The 19,362-nt window shown below is 40.6% G+C and overlaps 1 protein-coding gene across 2 annotated transcripts in view; it reads right to left on the bottom strand.

Annotated features, from left to right (window-relative positions):
- Positions 1–5,659: 5,659 nt before the first annotated feature.
- Positions 5,660–19,362, bottom strand: part of dtwd2 (DTW domain containing 2) — a 119,910-nt gene continuing 106,207 nt past the window's right edge. For both annotated transcript variants that reach the window (XM_048528027.2, XM_059644681.1), the window contains exons 5-6: positions 9,694–9,822; positions 5,660–8,341 (exon numbers count right to left, since the gene is read on the bottom strand). In XM_048528027.2, coding sequence (XP_048383984.1) covers positions 8,171–8,341; positions 9,694–9,822 — 300 coding nt within the window. In that variant the 3' untranslated portion in view covers positions 5,660–8,170. The remainder of the gene's footprint in view (positions 8,342–9,693; positions 9,823–19,362) is intronic.

Raw genomic sequence — 19,362 nt, 5'->3', positions numbered from 1 at the left:
TGGCCTCTAATTTATCCTCTAAGATATGTGCAGTATCAGCATCTGACTGTGTGGCTGCAAACATGAATTTAAAGTGATGGTGCTGATCCTTCATCATCACTCTTTGTTTGGTTCTCCTCCACAGTACAGGTAGATTGCTTTTCTTGGTTAGCTTAAAGGAAAATGGTGCAATGATGAGTGCTACAACCATATACGAAAATAGCCAAAGTCACTGAATTATCCATCAAATAAAGAGGTCACCACTAAGTTTCTACCTTTTGTAACATTTTTTACTTTAACATGAATCAGAATCAATGCAAATGATACTTCAGATTAAAAAAATTCACTTTATATAGTCAATGCTGAAAGGGTCTTATAAATATTTGCTTCACTCCCTGCACAAATGTTGCACTATGTAGCTACAAGTTCCATAACGTGTGAATCTTTATTCACACCATACATTAGGGGGTCCTACCTTACAACAGATTTTACACTTTAGTTTTACAGGTATAATTTTCATCAGTAATTCTCTCTCAGGTTGCAACAGTGCTGACAGTGTTGATTTCCCAGAGTACCTTTTCAATTGATCAACAAATAACACCCTGGTTTTCTTAAATTTTGGAAAATACCCAGTTCTTTAGCATCTCCAGTTTAACACAGATTAACACAGCTTTCCAGGCTTTGAACCCTTTTAATCATTTCCCACAGGGCCTCTAAATGCTCCTGTTTCCTTTTCTGCCAGTCAAAAAAGAATATGTCTTTCTGAAAGTGATTTACTTCTTCTCTTCAAAAGGATTCTCTGTTGCTTTTTTTTGTCTTTGCTTTCTCTGTGAGTTTACTTGTATACTGATTATTTTGTCTCTCAGCTGCTCTGCATTACATTCTCCTTTTATTGTCAACCACACAGCTCCTGGTCTTAACTAACTTGCCATTGAAACTGCTTCCAGGCCAAGTGGCCAATTCGCATGGACCAGCGCAGTGTATTTTTCAAAAATAATGACAATTGAAACAATTGCAATTGATGAAGTTTTAAGAGCCCTTCTCAAATATTCTTAAAAAGAGTAATTCCCTAACAAAAACATTTCAAAAAAATTATTCTTCCAGATAAAGGTCATCATGGAATAGGATCAGGTGGGGGTTACAAAAGTGCATTCTTACACTATCTACCCTTTGTAAAATAGAGGAGATTGCAGGACTAGGAGAAAGTGGATGTGAGAAGGATGTATGTTTGAATATGCTTCCATCTTGCTGTGAGGTAAGACCAGCACAATGGGGATTAATAGATGCTAGTGTGCCTGTCTCCCCCAGATATCTCTTGTTGCTTGTGATTGTGCACCACCTTGCCATGCAAGAGAGAGGGTGTTGCTTTTGCAAAATCTGTTCGGTCGATATATCTGTCATGGTTAAATATTCATGTACAAACTGTGAGATGTGGGTTTGAGGCTTACAAGACTTGTTAGAATTGTACCTTTTAATTAGACTTCCTGCCTGTCTAATGGTGCAGCATGTAAATAGGTGAGCTGAAAGATATGTACATGTTACTTAAAGAGAATGCAACAAAACTCACCAACTGAAGCACTTGGATGTAAAGCAATTCTACAGTGCAAGATTGAGATGAATTTTTAAAAAGTTGCCTAAGACATCCACAGACAATTGTGTATATTTTTCATGGTATTTTTAAAATTATTTGTAAAATCATTGTTAAATAATATAATGTATGAAAATGCATCTGTGCATAACCCAATTTTGTGTTTCTAACCATAAAAAACAATTTACTTCTGTAAATAAGATTGATTTAAGAATATTTTTAGTTTCTGGGAAATTTTTTTCAAGTTAGTACAATATGACATTTTCAAGTGTAATTTACAAATGTGTATTTATTTGATGCCTGAAATATGAAGATACATTCCAAAGTGTGATACACATGATGATCTTCTGCAGTGAATAATAGTCTGAATACTGAACCATGATTATTTGTTTTGCACAGTTTTGTTCTGAGAAGTGGAATGTTCAGCAGAGTGGATGGAATGAGAGATAATTCCAGTGATGTTCAGGAGGGCAGAGGTAGACATGGAATTAGATCATGGAGTATGTAAAGTACATGGTTCAGAATTTTAATAATAAACCATTGTATGAAAGAAGAATAATACTAATCTATTTCATAGATCATCATCACAGAATCCTGACAGTGTGGAAACAAGCCCTTCGGCCCAACAACTCCACACCGACCCTCAGAGCATCCCACCCAGACCCTTCCCCGTATAACCCACCTGATCTATACATCCCTGAACACTATGGGCAATTTAGCATGGCCAATCCACCCAGCCAGCACATCTTTGGACTGTGTGAGGAAATCCACCCAGACATGGGGAGAATGTATAAATTCCATCGAGTCAAATCCAGGTCCCTGGCGCAGGGAGATGACAGGCTAACTACTGAGCCACTATGCCAATGCTGGCAAGAAGTGATGGCAGCAGTTTTGAAATATAGTTCCTCCTGGTGACATTTCTGAGAATGTAAAATTGGAGCTAGGTGCAACAGCAGCACAGATTTGCCTGATGTGACCTTATTTATAGACACAGACTCACGACCATTAATTGATGGTATTTAAATAAATTAGCAATTTTTACACACACTCTAAAGTTTTATTAAAAATTCCATAATATTGGGAGAGGAGGTCATGAGAACAGGGTAGATTGTGATTTAATTTGGTGCATTGTAAAGGTAATTGGCAAAATTTCTGCATTGGATAGGGTGAAGAAATGTAGGAGTTGGCTCACAGTTGGATCAGTGGGAGCAATGGGGTGCATAAATAGTTTGGAGGTGCTAATTTGCAGACTTACAGTCAACTTTTATAAACCTCACATTCTAAGTGAGAAAAATTATGACTTATGGAGTTCAATGAGAGGACATATATAATTCTTTGGAGTTTTCATCATGTGTAGACAGGATGGTTCAGAAGGCATTTAGCACTAATGCCTTCATTGCTCAGACCTTTGAGTATAGGAGTTGGTATGTCATTTTGAGGTTGTACATTGGTGAGGCTTCTTCTGGATACTGTGTCCAGTCCGGTCACTTTGTTATAGGAAGGATATTACTAAGCTGGAGATGGTTCAAAGAAGATTTATCAGGATGTTGCCAAGGATGGAGATTTTGAGTTATAAGGAGAGGACAGGAAGTTGAGGGGTGACTTTATACAGATTTATAAAATAATGAGAGTATAGGTAAGATGAATGATAGATGTCTTTTCTGTTGATTGAGGGATTTCAAGGCTAGGGATTTTTAAGGTAACAGGAGAAAGATACACAAAAGACATGAAGCACAATTTTTCTTTTACACAGAGTGGTTCGTGTGTGGAAAGAATTTCCAGAGGAAGTGGTGGATGTGGGCACAGTTATAACATTTAAAAGACATTTGGATAAGCACATTAATGAGAAATGTTTGGAGGGATACGGGCAAAGTGCAGGCAGGTGGGGCTAATTTAGTTTGGGATTATGGTCAGTATGGACTAGTTGGACAGAAATGTGTTTCCGTGCTGTATCACTCTATGTCTAACGTCATTCACTATGATTTTAAGGCTAAGGTGAAGCATATGAATACTATTAGATATTTTTGGTAGATTAGAGATGGGTTTGCAGGAAATTACATAGAAAATAGAAGTAGGAGTAGCCATTCTATTTTATGGAAATACTCAACAGATCAGGTATCAGAGATGATCAGAATTAACATGTTATGTCAATGTGTTTTCATCAGAGCTGAAAAAAATGGAAATGAAATGTATTTTGAGCAGTAAAAGGAGGCGGGGGAAGCTAGAACAATAAAGGTGAGTGATAGGGTGGAGGATAGGCAACATTAAATGATAAAAGATTTAATGGTATAACAATCAATTGAGTGGTAATGGGTAAAGTGAAGAATACAATATAGGATCAGAGATAATGGGAACTGCAGATGCTGGAGAATCCGCGATAACCGAAGATGGATAGAGGAGAAGGCAGGTGGTACCTTCCCACCTATACTTTGCTCTCCACCTATCTTTGGTCCGCCTCCCTCTCTCTCCCTATTTATTCCAGAACCCTCTCCCCATTCCCCCTCTCTGAAGAAGGGTCCAGGCCCGAAACGTCAGCTTTTGTGGTCCTAAGATGCTGCTTGGCCTGCTATGTTCATCCAGCTTCACACTTTGTTATCTTAATACAATATAGGATATTGGCTAGGATCATACAGTTGTTTGAGACACACAGGATCAGGATCCTTTCCTCATAGGGGTTGAGCAGTTTAATGTTTGACACTCCACTATCTGTCACGGGCTCTGTTTTGTTTGGACTGTTTTCTGCTGGATTGAGAGAAAGGAAGGGATTGAAACTGAGACGAAAATGGATGCTGTTAATACTGGTGCTGGCAGGGGAAAAGACAGTAGGCAGTGCAGAGACTACACAGTAATTGAAGTGAGGTGTGATTGGCAGGTGAGGATGAGGGAAAATAGTGCATTCAGTAGTGAAAGAGGTAAAGCAGAAGTCTTGGTGAAAAGTGGGCTATGTGGCAGAGATGGAGTGCAAGGTAGCAGAGACAAAAAATGGATGGGACTTAGCCTAGTGAAATGGAAGAGGTCATTGACCTTCTTCTTCCACTGCTGGGAATTCCTTCAGAAAGCTGAGACTGTATTGACCAGGGTGGCAACCTTCCACCACACTGACAGGGATTGGTGTCATCGCTCCTCTGGAGGCCCAGGGGAACTGCACAACTACCGACTGCTCTATTACACTATGTCCACCAGGTCCTCTAGATCCATACCCGCAAAGTAGAGCACCAATTTCCCTTTGTCTGCCTCATACTGGGCAAACGATATAAATTGTCCAATGCAGCTCCAGACTGACAGTGCTTGACCAGGTGGCTTTTTAAAATGGGGCCAGCATCAGGGATCCAAAGAGTGGGAGAGTTGGGCTAGCATCAGACAAGATAGGTGCTATGGCATGGTAGGTGATGAATGAGGTTGACTTTGGGGTGATCGCATGAGAAAAAGCAATATACCTTGTGGAAAGAAACCTTTCAGGAAATTTGATGAAAATTACACAGCTTAAGTATTGTAAGATTCAGTCCAGTGCCGATGACAAAGGTAAACTATTCCTCCTCACCTGTCTTATAGTCTTTGATATGCGTGACCAAACCATCCGTTTCCATCTGCTCTCCACCATTACTCAGCTTAGTGGGACAGATTTTAACTTTCACATCATCGTCTTTCTACACACAGCCTGTGAAACACCTACACCAACTTTTCTTCCTGCTCCTAAACTCTGGTGTTTCTTAACGATCTATTCTTGGTCCCCTCCCACTTCTCATCCAGATGCTGCCCCTCGCCAACACCATCTGAAAACAGTGTCAGTTTTCACGTGAAGTTGCAAACACCAGCTCAAACTCATCTTCACTTCTTTCAACCACTCCATCGAGAACGTTGTTTGGATTGCTTGTCAAACATCAAATACTAGATGAGCAGAAATTTTCTCCAGTCAGTTGTTGGAAGATGAAAGTCATTCTTTTCCGTCTCTTACAATCTGCTCAGTCACAAACTCTGTTCCCCAGCTCACCAATTGCACCGCTCTCCCTAAACACAGTCTGAGGCTAAATCATATTGTTTGCAGTCTTACTGACATATTTATTAGAGAAATAATACAATATTGTACACAAATACAGAGCCAAACTGTATTTAGAAAGGCTTCTCTCCAACAGCTCTTTATTAAAAATAGATTAAAAATTAAATGGTACATCTTCCACTTTCATTATTGGGTGTCATGTTGATAGCAAGGAATTCTGCAACTGATACTTTCATTTTTTAAAAAATATAAATCATCAGTCCATCACAGAACACAAATATTTTTTAAAATCTGTTCAAACAAAGCAAATAAGAAAGTTTTCTACACAGATACGATTAAATAAATTCACAGCCACCATGAGTTTGTCATTTATTTCCCATATTTCTCTCGAAATGTCCGTATACTGTACTTCCTATGGTTAGCAACATGGGCTTCGTATTTGTTCTCAGGTTGCTACCAATGACAGCTCTGGCACTTATAGTAACAAAAAGCGACCTGGGCAACTGAACATTTAGTTTTCCTCCCATTCAGAATCACTTGAAGTGCTTGTAGCAGGCTTGATATAAGCAGTTGACAGTACAGGAAATTGTAGCTGGAAACCCAGCCCAACAGTTGTTTCATTCTTAGTAAAATCACTTTTAATGCTTTGCATATAATTAATGTCCACTTTCATCGTGTACTATTTATCAGCTGCAGAGGCTTGACTACAAAATTGAAATGGATTCTTTATTCCAGCCGAGGGTGAGTTTAACACAATAAAATGCAAAGCAATGTAGTAGAGGCAGTGGTAAAAGTGAGCAGATTCTTTAATCAGATCTTTATCTTTCCAATTCCTAAAATCTAATCTTTGGAGCTTACATGATTGAAGGCCCAGTAAGTACTGTAGGGAGCTGATTCATGTCCTCCAACTAGTGTTAGTTGTAGACCAATGGATCCCCCAACAATTGCAGATCAGCTAAAAAAAATTCCCCCAATGCAAACAAATAAATATGAAGCTTATCTTCAATTTTCCTCTTCACATCATTCTAACCACTGAAGCACCACAGTTTCACTCCAACATGCTATTCCAGAAGACACCCTGTTATATGCAGGGTTTAGTAAGAAACTCTATCAGACATACTAATTTAAATGCACAATCTTTACGTTTAATTTTGATTGCTCTTCTCTTCTATTCCCGTTGACAAATACTGAACTATCAACTTTATATCTGAACTGAGCAACACAGTAATGCACCAGGATTTTCTTCCTGCAAAATTGAAATGTAAATGATACAACAACACCTTCATTACAATACAGGACTCTGAAAATGCATGGTACTAATGAACTGGCTTAAGTGGCAGGGAGAGGAAATATAAGCCCCACACTGGATCCTGCCAAGGTATCTGTGACAATGCCTGGGCATGGAGACAGTATCTGTCAGAAGAGAGTGCTGAGCGGAAGGGTTTGAAATATAATCCTGCACAGCAGCTAGAGAAAGGTTTATTATCAATAGCACAGTCAGTTTCTTAACAAAAACAGAAATTGCTGGAAAAGTTCTGCAAGTCTGGCAGCATCCATGAAGAAAAAAATCGAAGTTAACTGAGGGTTCTGAGGAAAGGTCGCCGGACCTGAAATGTTAACTCTGATTTTTCTTCACAGATGCTGCCAGACCTACGGAGCTTTTTCCGCAACTTCTGTTTTCATTCCTGATTTACAGGATCCACAGTTCGTTCAGTTTCTTAATAGCCCCCTTCAGAAGAGGGTCAGTCACATGAAAATTTAAGTCTAGCTGAGAACCAAGCACTAGGCATGACCTTCCCCAGCAAGCCCCCAATAGACCAACCTCTTCAATTTAAGTGGCAATCTACCAGTTTTATCCCAGAAAACAGTGATAAATGTAAACAAGACTTTGGATAGGGATATACCCTGATTAGAAAGGACTCTCCATCCAACATTGCCAACCCCAATTACCAGGAATCAGGTTTGATGTATAGGAAAGCTAAGGCACAAGCAGGAGCTTAAAGTACACTCTGGGCTCCAAATCTGTTCGGGTCCAGACAACTTGCTCTGGCAATTTATCTCTGGGCTACTCTGTAAACTCTGCAATTTCCAGGCAAGAAGCAAATGTTGGGATCACACATAACTGTACAGTATTGCCATTTGTTGGGTGACAATTAAAGTGACTGAATTAGCTACTCAACTTAAACTCCTCCTGGCTGAAGAAGTCCAGGTAAAGAAGCTCCAGCAAACCAGTTAATCTTGGCTGAGATAACCCTGGGTAAAATTTCTAACTTTTGTCCAAAAGAGAGAGAAACTCCCAAGTGTGACCAACACAAATATGTTGTTTAAATATATTTTTCATTACTGCATTACTGAACTGTAGAATTTCAAACTAGATCTCAGAAAACAGAATAAAGAATAAATAACTTTAACCCTCTAAACTATTAGAAGGGTGACTTTCCTTAGCACCTCAGTCATTATGCTGCCATATTGTCAATTCAATTTTAGGAAGAACCTCATTCATGCATGTAATCAAGATTCAATGATAGAAGATGAAAGATTCATAGAAAATTTCACAAGAAAATTTCTGTTCACAATAATAGCCTCCTTGAAATTATTCTTGGCCCCTACACTTTGACATTGTTCACTAAACGTTCCATTCTATTAAGTTTACGTTTATTCTTTGGCATTGATTTTGCATACAATCCATTCTTGATCAGATGTTCTTTGCTGTGATGGATCTGAGCTCCATGCTGAAGCTGGAATGAACACAAAGCTTGAAGAGGACGTAGAATAACCTGTGCAGATTTAAAACAAGAAATGACTGAGAATTTAGAAGCAATAGTTCTTCATTGATTTCATTAATAGAGACTTGTTCTTTGTAGTATTATAGCTTAAGTTAAATATCACAAGCCTCCCATGTTTAAACTACTTGATAAAAGAGTAAAGGTAATTATCAAGGCCCGGAAGGACTCCAAAACTATTCAGGTGTTGTGCATATCTTTGAAATGTTTTCACACATATGCTGACGACAACCAGCCCGAACTCACCACCACCCTCTTCCACATTGATCGTTGATTTTGGTCTTTACTCCAAACTGGGCCCCCTAGCTAATGAATCCATGCTTCTGACTGGTAACTGCCTGAGATTAAGCCAGTCACATGTCATCTGGGTGTCACATCGGAGTCCAAAGTGAATTATGTATCATATGTATCAACCTGAAGGATACCTACCTTCACCGTCACAACACTGCCCAACTTCAACTCTGTCTCAGCTCACCCACAGGTGACACCTTCATTCTTTACTTCCAATGCACTCCTGGCTGGCATTCCACTGTGCATTGGAACTAAGGTAACTCAAAGCTCTGCTTCCTTTGTCTTAACACTCCAAGTCATGTTCCCCTTTCATTTCTGTGTCTGCTGACCTACTCTGGTCCCTGGTTAAGAAACATCTTTAGAATGTTCATCGTGTTTTTAGATCCCTCCTTGGCTTTTCTCCTTCCTATCTTCTAGTCCACTGTATTCTGGAATGTCGGCACTTGTTTAATTCTGGTCTCTTGTGCATCCCAATTTTAACTGCCCCACTACTGGTAGCTGTACCTTCATTGGCCTAGGTTCCAAGGTGTAGGATTGCCTCCACCTCATCATCTCTCTATCTTTCTGTAAGGTTCTCTGTAAACCACTATCAAGCTTTTGGTTAGATAACCTAATATCAATTTATGTGGCTTGGCATCATACCTATGTAGTCCTGCATTTTACTTTCTGAAATTATCTGTTAGTTTCCTTCAGTATAATGGAAATATCCTACCAGTCAGTGGCTGGTGGACAGCAGTAATGTGGAGCTGGAAGTGGGAATATTTAGGGATAGAAAAAAATATGAGGCTTACTACTGATGTAACATGTCTGGCAGATGACCAAAATTCAGACAAAGTAAAATAATGCATAATCTATCACTTAATGAACGTATATTTTCCTCTTCCTTTCAAAAATATTAAACGTTTTCAAAATTTGTGCAGTTTTGAGGTAGAGCAGAGATATATGACTTTAGCTCAAATCAATACAATCAAATAATATTTTTCCTGTCAATGCAATTTTATAATCCACAACATAAAACATGTTGCTTGAAATTGTGTCAGCTTGTGACTTCTTACCTCACGAATGCAATGATTCTTTTCTGCTATTGACAGCGCAAAAGCTGCACACTCCAAAGTAGAGAGACAAGTATTTGTTGGCTGAGTCCGAATTATGTATTGGCTTAATAAACTAGTCTGGAGTTGAACCTAAAAAGAAAGAGTTACAAAGCTTTTTTTAAAAGCTAGTTACCTTCTTATAAAGATGACAAATACCTGTCATCAAAATGCAACAAGTTATGCAAGCTTAAGCCATGCCACAGTAGACAAAGGTGGTGACTGGTGTCTGACTAAACCATGTAGATAGACTCATACATGTTTACAGCACAGAAGGTGGCCATTAGGCCCATTATGTCCATGCCAGTAGAAAGCTTGACGACATTAATCCCATTTTCCAGCTTCGGGCCTATATCCCTCGAGGCTATGGAAACATAAGTGAATATCTAAATTCTGTTCAAATGTTACAAGATTTTCTTACTCAACCACTTTTTCAGGTAGTGAGTTCCAGATTCCCATCACCTTCTAAGCGAAAAAGACTCTGTTTAACTCTCTTCTTAGCATTCCTCTACTAATGGAAAAAGTGCCTTTTCTATCCACGCCCTTTATGATTTTACACATTTTAATCAGGATCTTTTCAATGTTCACTGCTCCAAGGAAAACAACTCCAGTTTATTAAAAAAAAAAGTGGATGCTGGAAATCAGAAACAAAAACATAAATTGTTGTAAAATGTCAGCAGGTCTGGCAGAATCTGTGGAGAGAAATCAGAGTTAACATTTCAGGTCCAGTGACCCTTCTTCAGAACTGATGGTAGCTACAAAAAGGATGCTTTTTTAAACAGACATAAAATGGGGGAAGGAGGAATAGGTGGAGATAAAGTGCAAAGAGAAAGAAGAACAGTCAGACAAATAAGTGGATAAAGACAGGCTCTGAGAAGGAATAGCTGCTAATGGGGACTATTAGTAGTTGACAATGAGCTGTGTGTGGTAGCAGCCTACGTGATGACAAGCCCCGGTGTGTGGGGGTGGGGGAAAACACAGGGAAAGGTGCTAATGTGCTAAAATTGTTAAACTTAATATCAAGTGCAGAAAGCTACAGGGTCACTGGTCCAAAACGTCAACTTTCATTTCTCTCCACAGAGGCCACCAGACCTGCTGAGATGTACCATTAGATATAATTCTGCTGTTGGACATTTGCCAAATAATCTAGACTATACTAGAATTATGGAGAAAATTGATTTCAGATTGTTAGTTGGCCTTACAGTGTAATGCATTTGTGCTTGCCAGAATATTAACACACAGGGTCCTTTTAGGAGGCCAAGAGGAATTTGTACACCATTTCACTTTTATAATTGAAAAGGGAGAGCATTTGAGACTGTCTGCTGTATTCCTGTTGCAACATCCTGAAAGTCATACCTGCCTAATCTGTGAACTAAAATTGACATTTTACTGTCCCTACTGAATTTGCATGCCAGAAATCACCCAAACATCACCCTCTTCTCATGCTGTCTAAATTGGTGCGACCTTTTCTCAAGTCTGTTTCTTGTATCCTAATCCTGATGAGTGCAAGTACTTGTCTCCTTTAAGCAATCTTTAAGACCTGTAGTATCATAAAAACCATAAAAAAATAGCGATGGGATAGGCTGCTTAGCCCTTTGAGTCGACTTTGCCATTAATAATAGGATCGTGGCTCCTCCAACATTTCTCACGTCCACTTCCTGCATTTTCCCTGGAACCTTTGATTATCCTCTTGATCAAGAACCTATCTTCGCCATAAATATAACCAAGGACTTGCACTTTATTCTGAGGCTACACCCTCTGGTCCTAGGCTCTCCCATGAGGAGAAACAGCCTCTAAGCATTTCACCTTTTAGGCTCCTTAAGAAATCTATGGTTCAATGAGATCACCTCTCATCCTCCAAAACTCCAGTGAGTGGAGACCCAACCTATCCAACATTCGCTCATAAGATAATCTTCTTCACCAGGGATAATTCTATGAACATTCTCTGGATTGCCTCCCATGAAACAATATATTACCTTATATAAGATGGCCAAAATTTCTCAGTACTCCCGATGTGGTCTCACCAGCAGTTGTACAGCTGCAGTAAGACTTCCCTACTTGAAATAAGGGCCAATCTTCCATTAGCCTTCCTGATTACCTGCTGTAACTGTGTGCTAGCTTTTCGTGATTTGTGCACTAGTACTCCAAAGTCCCTTTGTGTTGCTCCTTTCTACAATTTTTCTCCATTTAAATAATATTCTGGTTATTTGTTCTCCCTTCCAAAATGAGGAACTTCCCATTTTGCCCACTTTTTTTTTAACCGGTCAGTGTCTCTTGTTATAGCAATAGAAGTTGCAGGAAAAACTGAGCAGATCTGTGGAGTAAAAGCAGGGTTAACATTTCAGGTCCACTGACCCTTCTTCAGTGTCTCTTTTAAATTGTTTGTATCTGTCTCACAACTTGCCTTTCCGACTATTTTAGTACAATCTGCAAATTTGGTTACAGTACATTCTCTTCCTTCTCCAAGTCATTAATAGATATTATAAACAGTTGCAGTCCTAACACTTATCCCTGCGGAACTTCACAGGTCACAGGTCACCAACCTGAGAAGGAACCCTTTTTACCCCACTCAGGGTTTCCTGCACATGAACCAATTCTCTATCCAGCTGAACTGACTACCTGCAGGACTATGTGCTCCTGCCTAATGATTTAACCTTTTGAGGTATCTTTCCAAATGCCTTTAGGAAGTCCAAATATATCTACGGGTTCCCCTCTAATCTGGTTGAAACTTCCTCAAAAACTCTCATAAATTAGTCAAACACAATTTCCCTTTCATGAAGGCATGCTGACTTTGCTTGATCAGATTACAGCTTTCCAAATGTTCTGCTACGACTTCCTTAATAATTGAGTCCAATACTTTTTCAATAGAGGTGTCACATCAAAAGTTTTCCAGTCTTTTGGTACTTCTCCTGGAATCAACAATCGCTGTCGCTACATCTTTTAGGGTCCTTGGATGTAAACCGTGAGGGCCAAGGGATGTATCTGCCATCAGCCCCAGTAATTTGTACAATACTGCTCCTTAATTCCTCTCGTAATCTTTTGTATTAACAGTATGTTTGAAGTATCTTCCACTGTATAGCAGTTATTTAAATATTCTCCAATGCTATGATGGCTGCACCTCCATCAACACACAAGAAACTTGACCCCGTCCAAGACAAAGCAGACTGCTCGATTGGCACCACAACAACTACCTTCAACATTCATTTTAATCATGCCAAATGCACAGTAGTAGGAGTGCGTACCATCATCAAAATGCACAGATTAACTGATCCTAGAGAAGGGTCCTGACCTGAAACATTAGCTTTCCTGCACCGCTGATGCTGACTGGCCTGTGATCTTCCATCTCCACACTGTTATCTCAGACTCCAGTATCAGCAGCTCTTACTACTTCTTAACTCACCAAAGCTACCTTGATAGCACTTTCCCAACCTATGATTGCTAGCATTGAGGACAAGGGCAACAAGTGTAAGTGAATTTCCCTCCAAGCCACACACTATCCTAACTCAGAACTATATCACTCCTTCACTGGTGCCGCGTCAAAACTCTCTTCCTAACAGCACAGTAGCAGTTCCAGAAGGCAGCACACCAACAGTTAGGGATTGGCAGGAAATACAATCCTAGCCAGCAATACATCATTGGTCATTGCATCACTGTTGCAGTTTCACCTTTTCACGACCAGGGCTAAACACACATGACCTATATACTTGACTTTCAGATTTTTTCTAGTTCAGTGTCAGGTTCATTTGGTGAGATATGCTTAGTAGTTGCAACAGACTTTGATTGTGATCAGCAATGGCTTCTTCCAACGTGTGTTGGTATCCATAAACTATCAAATCATCCATTATATTTTCCATTCTGGAAAGATCGAAAACTCTCATGTTGTCAGCTTTGATGCTCAAGTGCTGTTGAGATTTCAAATCTCATGCATAACCTTCTGTATTCTTCAAATGAGATCCAAAATGTGGTTAGAAAGTTGGCGCTTTCATCAAGTTTCACTTGTCAGTAACCATCTTTCACATCTTAAGAATACTGCTTTTCCCATGCTGGTTAAGCCTTCTTTTCCTTTGTGTGATGTTCTTCAAAGCATTTGCTTCACATCCTTCGTCTGTGATTTTTTTTTCCCTGAACTCTCCGTTGTCCATCTGCATAATGCAAGGCCCGGTATGTTCTGTTACAAATATGCTCCAGAAGCAGATTTGTAACGTCCGTGCTTCTACACATAACAAACTTTCCTGGGTTTGAGTTTCACTTCTTTCAGCAGACGTGCTCTCACTGCAGAATCTCATTTGATCCTGATCTTAAATGGATGATCTTTGGCTATGTACATTTTCAGGATTCTGGGAGATTTATTAACGAATTTACAGATTGATCAATGGACTTGTTTTCACTGTCAGCGTGAATATTGAACAAATACTATTCATAATGTACAATCACGATGTTCAAAATGTCCGTTGTACATTTTCAAAATTTCTGGAGTGTTTTTTTTTCTGTTTTTCAGAAATATTCAAAGCACCCTTTCTCCAAGTGATTACAATGTTGCTTGCTTATTAAGTAGGTCAATTGCAGTTCCATAATTTTGGCATTGCACATGGAAAAACTGGCAAATTCAGCTTCATATCACCTTTTATTTTGACTAATGCTAGGAGAGAAAGCGTTGTAGGTGTTGTGTTTTACCCAGTGGTTCCACAGTAGTTTGCTTCCTTGTTGCTTTTCAGTGGCTTTCATAGCTCTGAACAGTCCTATGTATGTCTGCCAGTAGCTGTGCTTCTATACAGCTCCGCTCTGACATCTTTTGCATGTTTAATCCAGTGCACAGCAGTCTTTATTGTGTACTTTATTGAACAGTTGCAAGACGGAATCACTTAGTCACTCATTACAGAGGTCACATCTCTACAGCAAGCTAGGAAACACATTAGTATAGTATTGCATTTTTATCTCAAACAGAGTAAGTTGTAAAGATCTGCTTCTGGTTCAGTTGAAATCATAACAGAGTTAAAAAAAATTCGCAAAAAAGTTCTCTGTGAATTGGCATACTCCACAGCAGTTACACAATGTAAAGCTCGATTCCAAGAGACTTAATTTCTTTAGGGATGTAGAACATGAGCATAAAATAAAATTTAAGACGTAATTGACATAGCCTTTCACTAAAATTTTAATTTGATAAAACAAACAAGTGAAAACACAGATTGATAATAAAGGCACCAATATTAAAAAGCATGAAGAGTAAAGCAAGTGAGTATGTTAATAGCAGACTCCAAGTAAGCGTTGCATAAATAGCACCTTCTATCACTTTTCTGATGGTTAAGAACAGACTAAAGATTCAGCAACTGGCCAAATGGATTTGTCCTGTTTTCTTAGAACATCTGGGACATGTACTGGAGCTGCTTGCATGGGGAAAAAAACTTGTACTGGAGTGCCGGTCTTCAGTACTACAGCCAGGATGCTATTGTGACCCATAGCCTTTTTTGTATCTAATGCATTCTATCATTTTGTGGTATTCCATAGAATTTACTGAATTGGTTGAGAAGTGGAATCTGCGATGGTGGAGCCTCTGGAGGCGGTCTAGATGGAAAACACTATGAAATCGAGAAATTAGTTGCAAATACTTCTGACTTGTCTTTATGTCAGCTTGGGCTGGGCTCCATGATTCTTTTATCCACTAAATAAAACCTTTGGGAAAAATGTGAGAAGCAGCAGCAATACTTAATTTACAAAAAGATACTTGTTTACAGTCATAATAATTTTAAAACAAAATTAAAATCTAATATCAACAAATCATTATGTCTTAATGGCCTTAACTATTTTGGTATACACAGAACACAGTAAGAATACTTACATATTACATAAACTGCCATTAACAGATAAATAAGGCATATTTTTCAAGGGGAAAGTATAAAGTGGTAGTAATTCAAAGTGACAGCTTAAGAGCAGTCTGTTTATACATTCTGCAGGGATTTCCAGTCATGCAACTGTTGCAAAAAGAGTCACGAAACACTTAGGCTTTCTTCAAGTCATGTCAATTATGTGCCTTTCAGTCAACGTTAAATTGTTCACTGTAGTCAAAGTTCTAGTAAATTGAGTCTCTAGCTCCAAATTAGGGTGTAATCAACAATCCATACGCAAACTGCACACAATTTGGGAAATGAATTTTTCTCAAACTTGCATTCAAACGTATCTGTATATTGCCAAACACAAAATTATTTAACACATAATTTGGCAGTGCCTTAAAAATTATTTTTATAACAGTTTTGCTTTAAAAATTTTTGATTATATTAGAGTGCGTTATTTGGTATAGTTTGATTAACAAAGCTGAAAAAAGGTTTATAACAAAACTATTTTCTTCAGTGTTTAATATACTACCTGTGAGGATCCAGATTCTAAATTGTGACATGGAGTTTGGATGAATTATTCTGAATAGAACAGTGCAGTTGAGCAGAAACTTTTCTTAAACACCATTTAAATGTAACCCACAAAGATAATCCTAATCAGCAAAACTGTACAAACATAAAGTGCAATTAAATTAATGCCAATTTAAAGACCAGGGCAGAAATTTACTGTCACTACCATAAGATCAGTAGACCTCAAACCTATTAGGTGCACTAGATGGTAACTCTACCTGTTCCCAAACAGTCCACAAAATCACATTGGCCAAGCGAGGTTAAGGGCCACCTAGCCTGAAGTCAATTATCGGATAATAAAATGTGTGGCTGGATGAATACGCAGGCCAAGCAGCATCTCAGGAGCACAAAAGCTGACGTTTCGGGCCTAGACCCTTCATCAGAGAGGGGGATGGGGAGAGGGAACTGGAATAAATAGGGAGAGAGGGGGAGGCAGATCAAAGATGGAGAGAAAAGAAGATAGGTGGAGAGAGTATAGGTGGGGAGGTAGGGAGGGGATAGGACAGTCCAGGGAAGACGGACAGGTCAAGGAGGTGGGATGAGGTTAGTCGGTAGATGGGGGTGCGGCTTGGGGTGGGAGGAAGGGATGGGTGAGAGGAAGAACCGGTTAGGGAGGCAGAGACAGGTTGGGCTGGTTTTGGGATGCAGTGGGTGGGGGGGGAAGAGCTGGGCTGGTTGTGTGGTGCAGTGGGGGGAGGGGACGAACTGGGCTGGTTTAGGGATGCAGTTGGGGAAGGGGAGATCTTGAAACTGGTGAAGTCCACATTGATACCATTAGGCTGCAGGGTTCCCAGGCGGAATATGAGTTGCTGTTCCTGCAACCTTCGGGTGGCATCATTGTGGCACTGCAGGAGGCCCATGATGGACATGTCATCTAAAGAATGGGAGGGGGAGTGGAAATGGTTTGCGACTGGGAGGTGCAGTTGTTTGTTGCGAACTGAGCGGAGGTGTTCTGCAAAGCGGTCTCCAAGCCTCCGCTTGGTTTCCCCAATGTAGAGGAAGCCACACCGGGTACAGTGGATGCAGTATACCACATTGGCAGATGTGCAGGTGAACCTCTGCTTAATGTGGAATGTCATCTTGGGGCCTGGGATAGGGGTGAGGGAGGAGGTGTGGGGGCAAGTGTAGCATTTCCTGCAGTTGCAGGGGAAGGTGCCGGGTGTGGTGGGGTTGGAGGGCAGTGTGGAGCGAACAAGGGAGTCACGGAGAGAGTGGTCGCTCCGGAAAGCAGACAGGGGTGGGGATGGAAAAATGTCTTGGGTGGTGGGGTCGGATTGTAAATGGCGGAAGTGTCGGAGGATGATGCGTTGTATCCGGAGGTTGGTAGGGTGTTGTGTGAGAACGAGGGGGATCCTCTTTGGGCGGTTGTGGCGGGGGCGGGGTGTGAGGGATGTGTTGCGGGTAATACGGGAGACGCGGTCAAGGGCGTTCTCGATCACTGTGAGGGGAAAGTTGCAGGCCTTGAAGAACTTGGACATCTGGGATGTGCGGGAGTGGAATGTCTTATCGTGGGAGCAGATGCGGCGGAGGCGGAGGAATTGGGAATAGGGGATGGAATTTTTGCAGGAGGGTGGGTGGGAGGAGGTGTATTCTAGGTAGCTGTGGGAGTTGGTGGGATTGAAATGGACATCAGTTACAAGCTGGTTGCCTGAGATGGAGGCTGAGAGGTCCAGGAAGGTGAGGGATGTGCTGGAGATGGCCCAGGTGAACTGAAGGTTGGGGTGGAAGGTGTTGGTGAAGTGGATGAACTGTTCGAGCTCCTCTGGGGAGCAAGAGGCGGCGCCGATACAGTCATCAATGTAACGGAGGAAGAGGTGGGGTTTGGGGCCTGTGTAGGTGCGGAAGAGGGACTGTTCCACGTAACCTACAAAGAGGCAGGCATAGCTGGGGCCCATGCGGGTGCTGGGTCAATTTGTAAGCACATTCTCAGGAGGAGGCGGCAGCAGAAAAGTTTGGCTCATGAACATCTTACCCAATGGTTTACCCTTGAGGTAATGAAATCTATGAATAGAGCAAAGATCAAACTGAATAGCAGGAAAGGAACTAAGATGAATTAAGTCAGAATTAAGTCAGGCTATTTTAAGAGACAGTGCTAAGCGGCAAATTGGAAACAAAAGTAAAAATATCAAAATCTAAAGTTCACGAAAAATAATTTACTACATACAGGACAGAAACTCCACCTTTTAATTGCCCTCTTTCTATTCTTCAATAGTTGAATGGCATCTTGAAATCATAAATTCCTTCATGAACAGAACCCTTACAACATGAATGAGGAAACCTTCTGGCTCTGTTAGTAATGTCAAGGAGGGGAAGTTCCAGTTCAATTTTCATCCCACAACTTATTGATAAGGGAGGGAGCATGGCTCAAACATGTTCATGGATCATAGATCATAGAATCCCTACAGTGTAGAAACAGGGTCCCTGACCCAACAAGTCCACACCAACCCTTGATGCATCCCACCCAGACACAACCCACTATAACCCATCTAACCTACACATCCCCAACCACTCAAGGCAATTTAGGATGGCCAATCCACCTAACCTGCACGTCTTTAGACTGTGGGAGGAAACTGGAGCATCTGGGGGAAACCCGTGCAGACACAGGGAGAATGTGCAAACTCCACACAGACAGTCACCAGAGGGTGGAATCGAACCCAGGTCCCTAATGCTGTGAGGCAGCAGTGCTGGCCACTGGGCCACCGCGCTGCCCAAAAGTATGTTAATCTTTCTAATACTTGCCCAGTATTACTGAAACGGAAAAATATGCTGTGAATGTACAAAACAATAAACTAGATAACAGAGATAGTAGGAACTGCAGATGCTGGAGAACCTGACATAACAAGATGTAGAGCTGGATAAACACAGCAAGCCAAACAGCATCAGAGGAGCAGGAAGGCTGATGTTTCAGGCCTAGAAGAAGGGGCTAGGCCCGAAACGTCAGCCTACATGCTCCTCTGATGTTGCTTGGCCTGCTGTGTTCGTCCAGCTTTACACCTTGTTATCTTAAACTAGATAACAAATCTAAATGGTTCCAGCAAAATGTATTCATCTTTATATGCAAATACAACCATTTCAGAACCCATGGGAGCATCTCAAATTCAACAGGCACCAACTCAACATATTTTTCCAAATCAACGTGCGGGTGGACTGGGAACATCAGGTTGGGAGTGGGTCTCGAAGAGGAATTTGTGGAATGTTCATGTGATTCCTTTTGGAGCGGCTTGCGACAGACCCA

This window comes from Stegostoma tigrinum, chromosome 3, assembly GCF_030684315.1.
Source record: "Stegostoma tigrinum isolate sSteTig4 chromosome 3, sSteTig4.hap1, whole genome shotgun sequence".
Classification (NCBI taxonomy): domain Eukaryota; kingdom Metazoa; phylum Chordata; class Chondrichthyes; order Orectolobiformes; family Stegostomatidae; genus Stegostoma; species Stegostoma tigrinum.
Note: the sequence above shows the minus strand (reverse complement) of the source record. Positions and strands in the feature narration are given on the sequence as shown.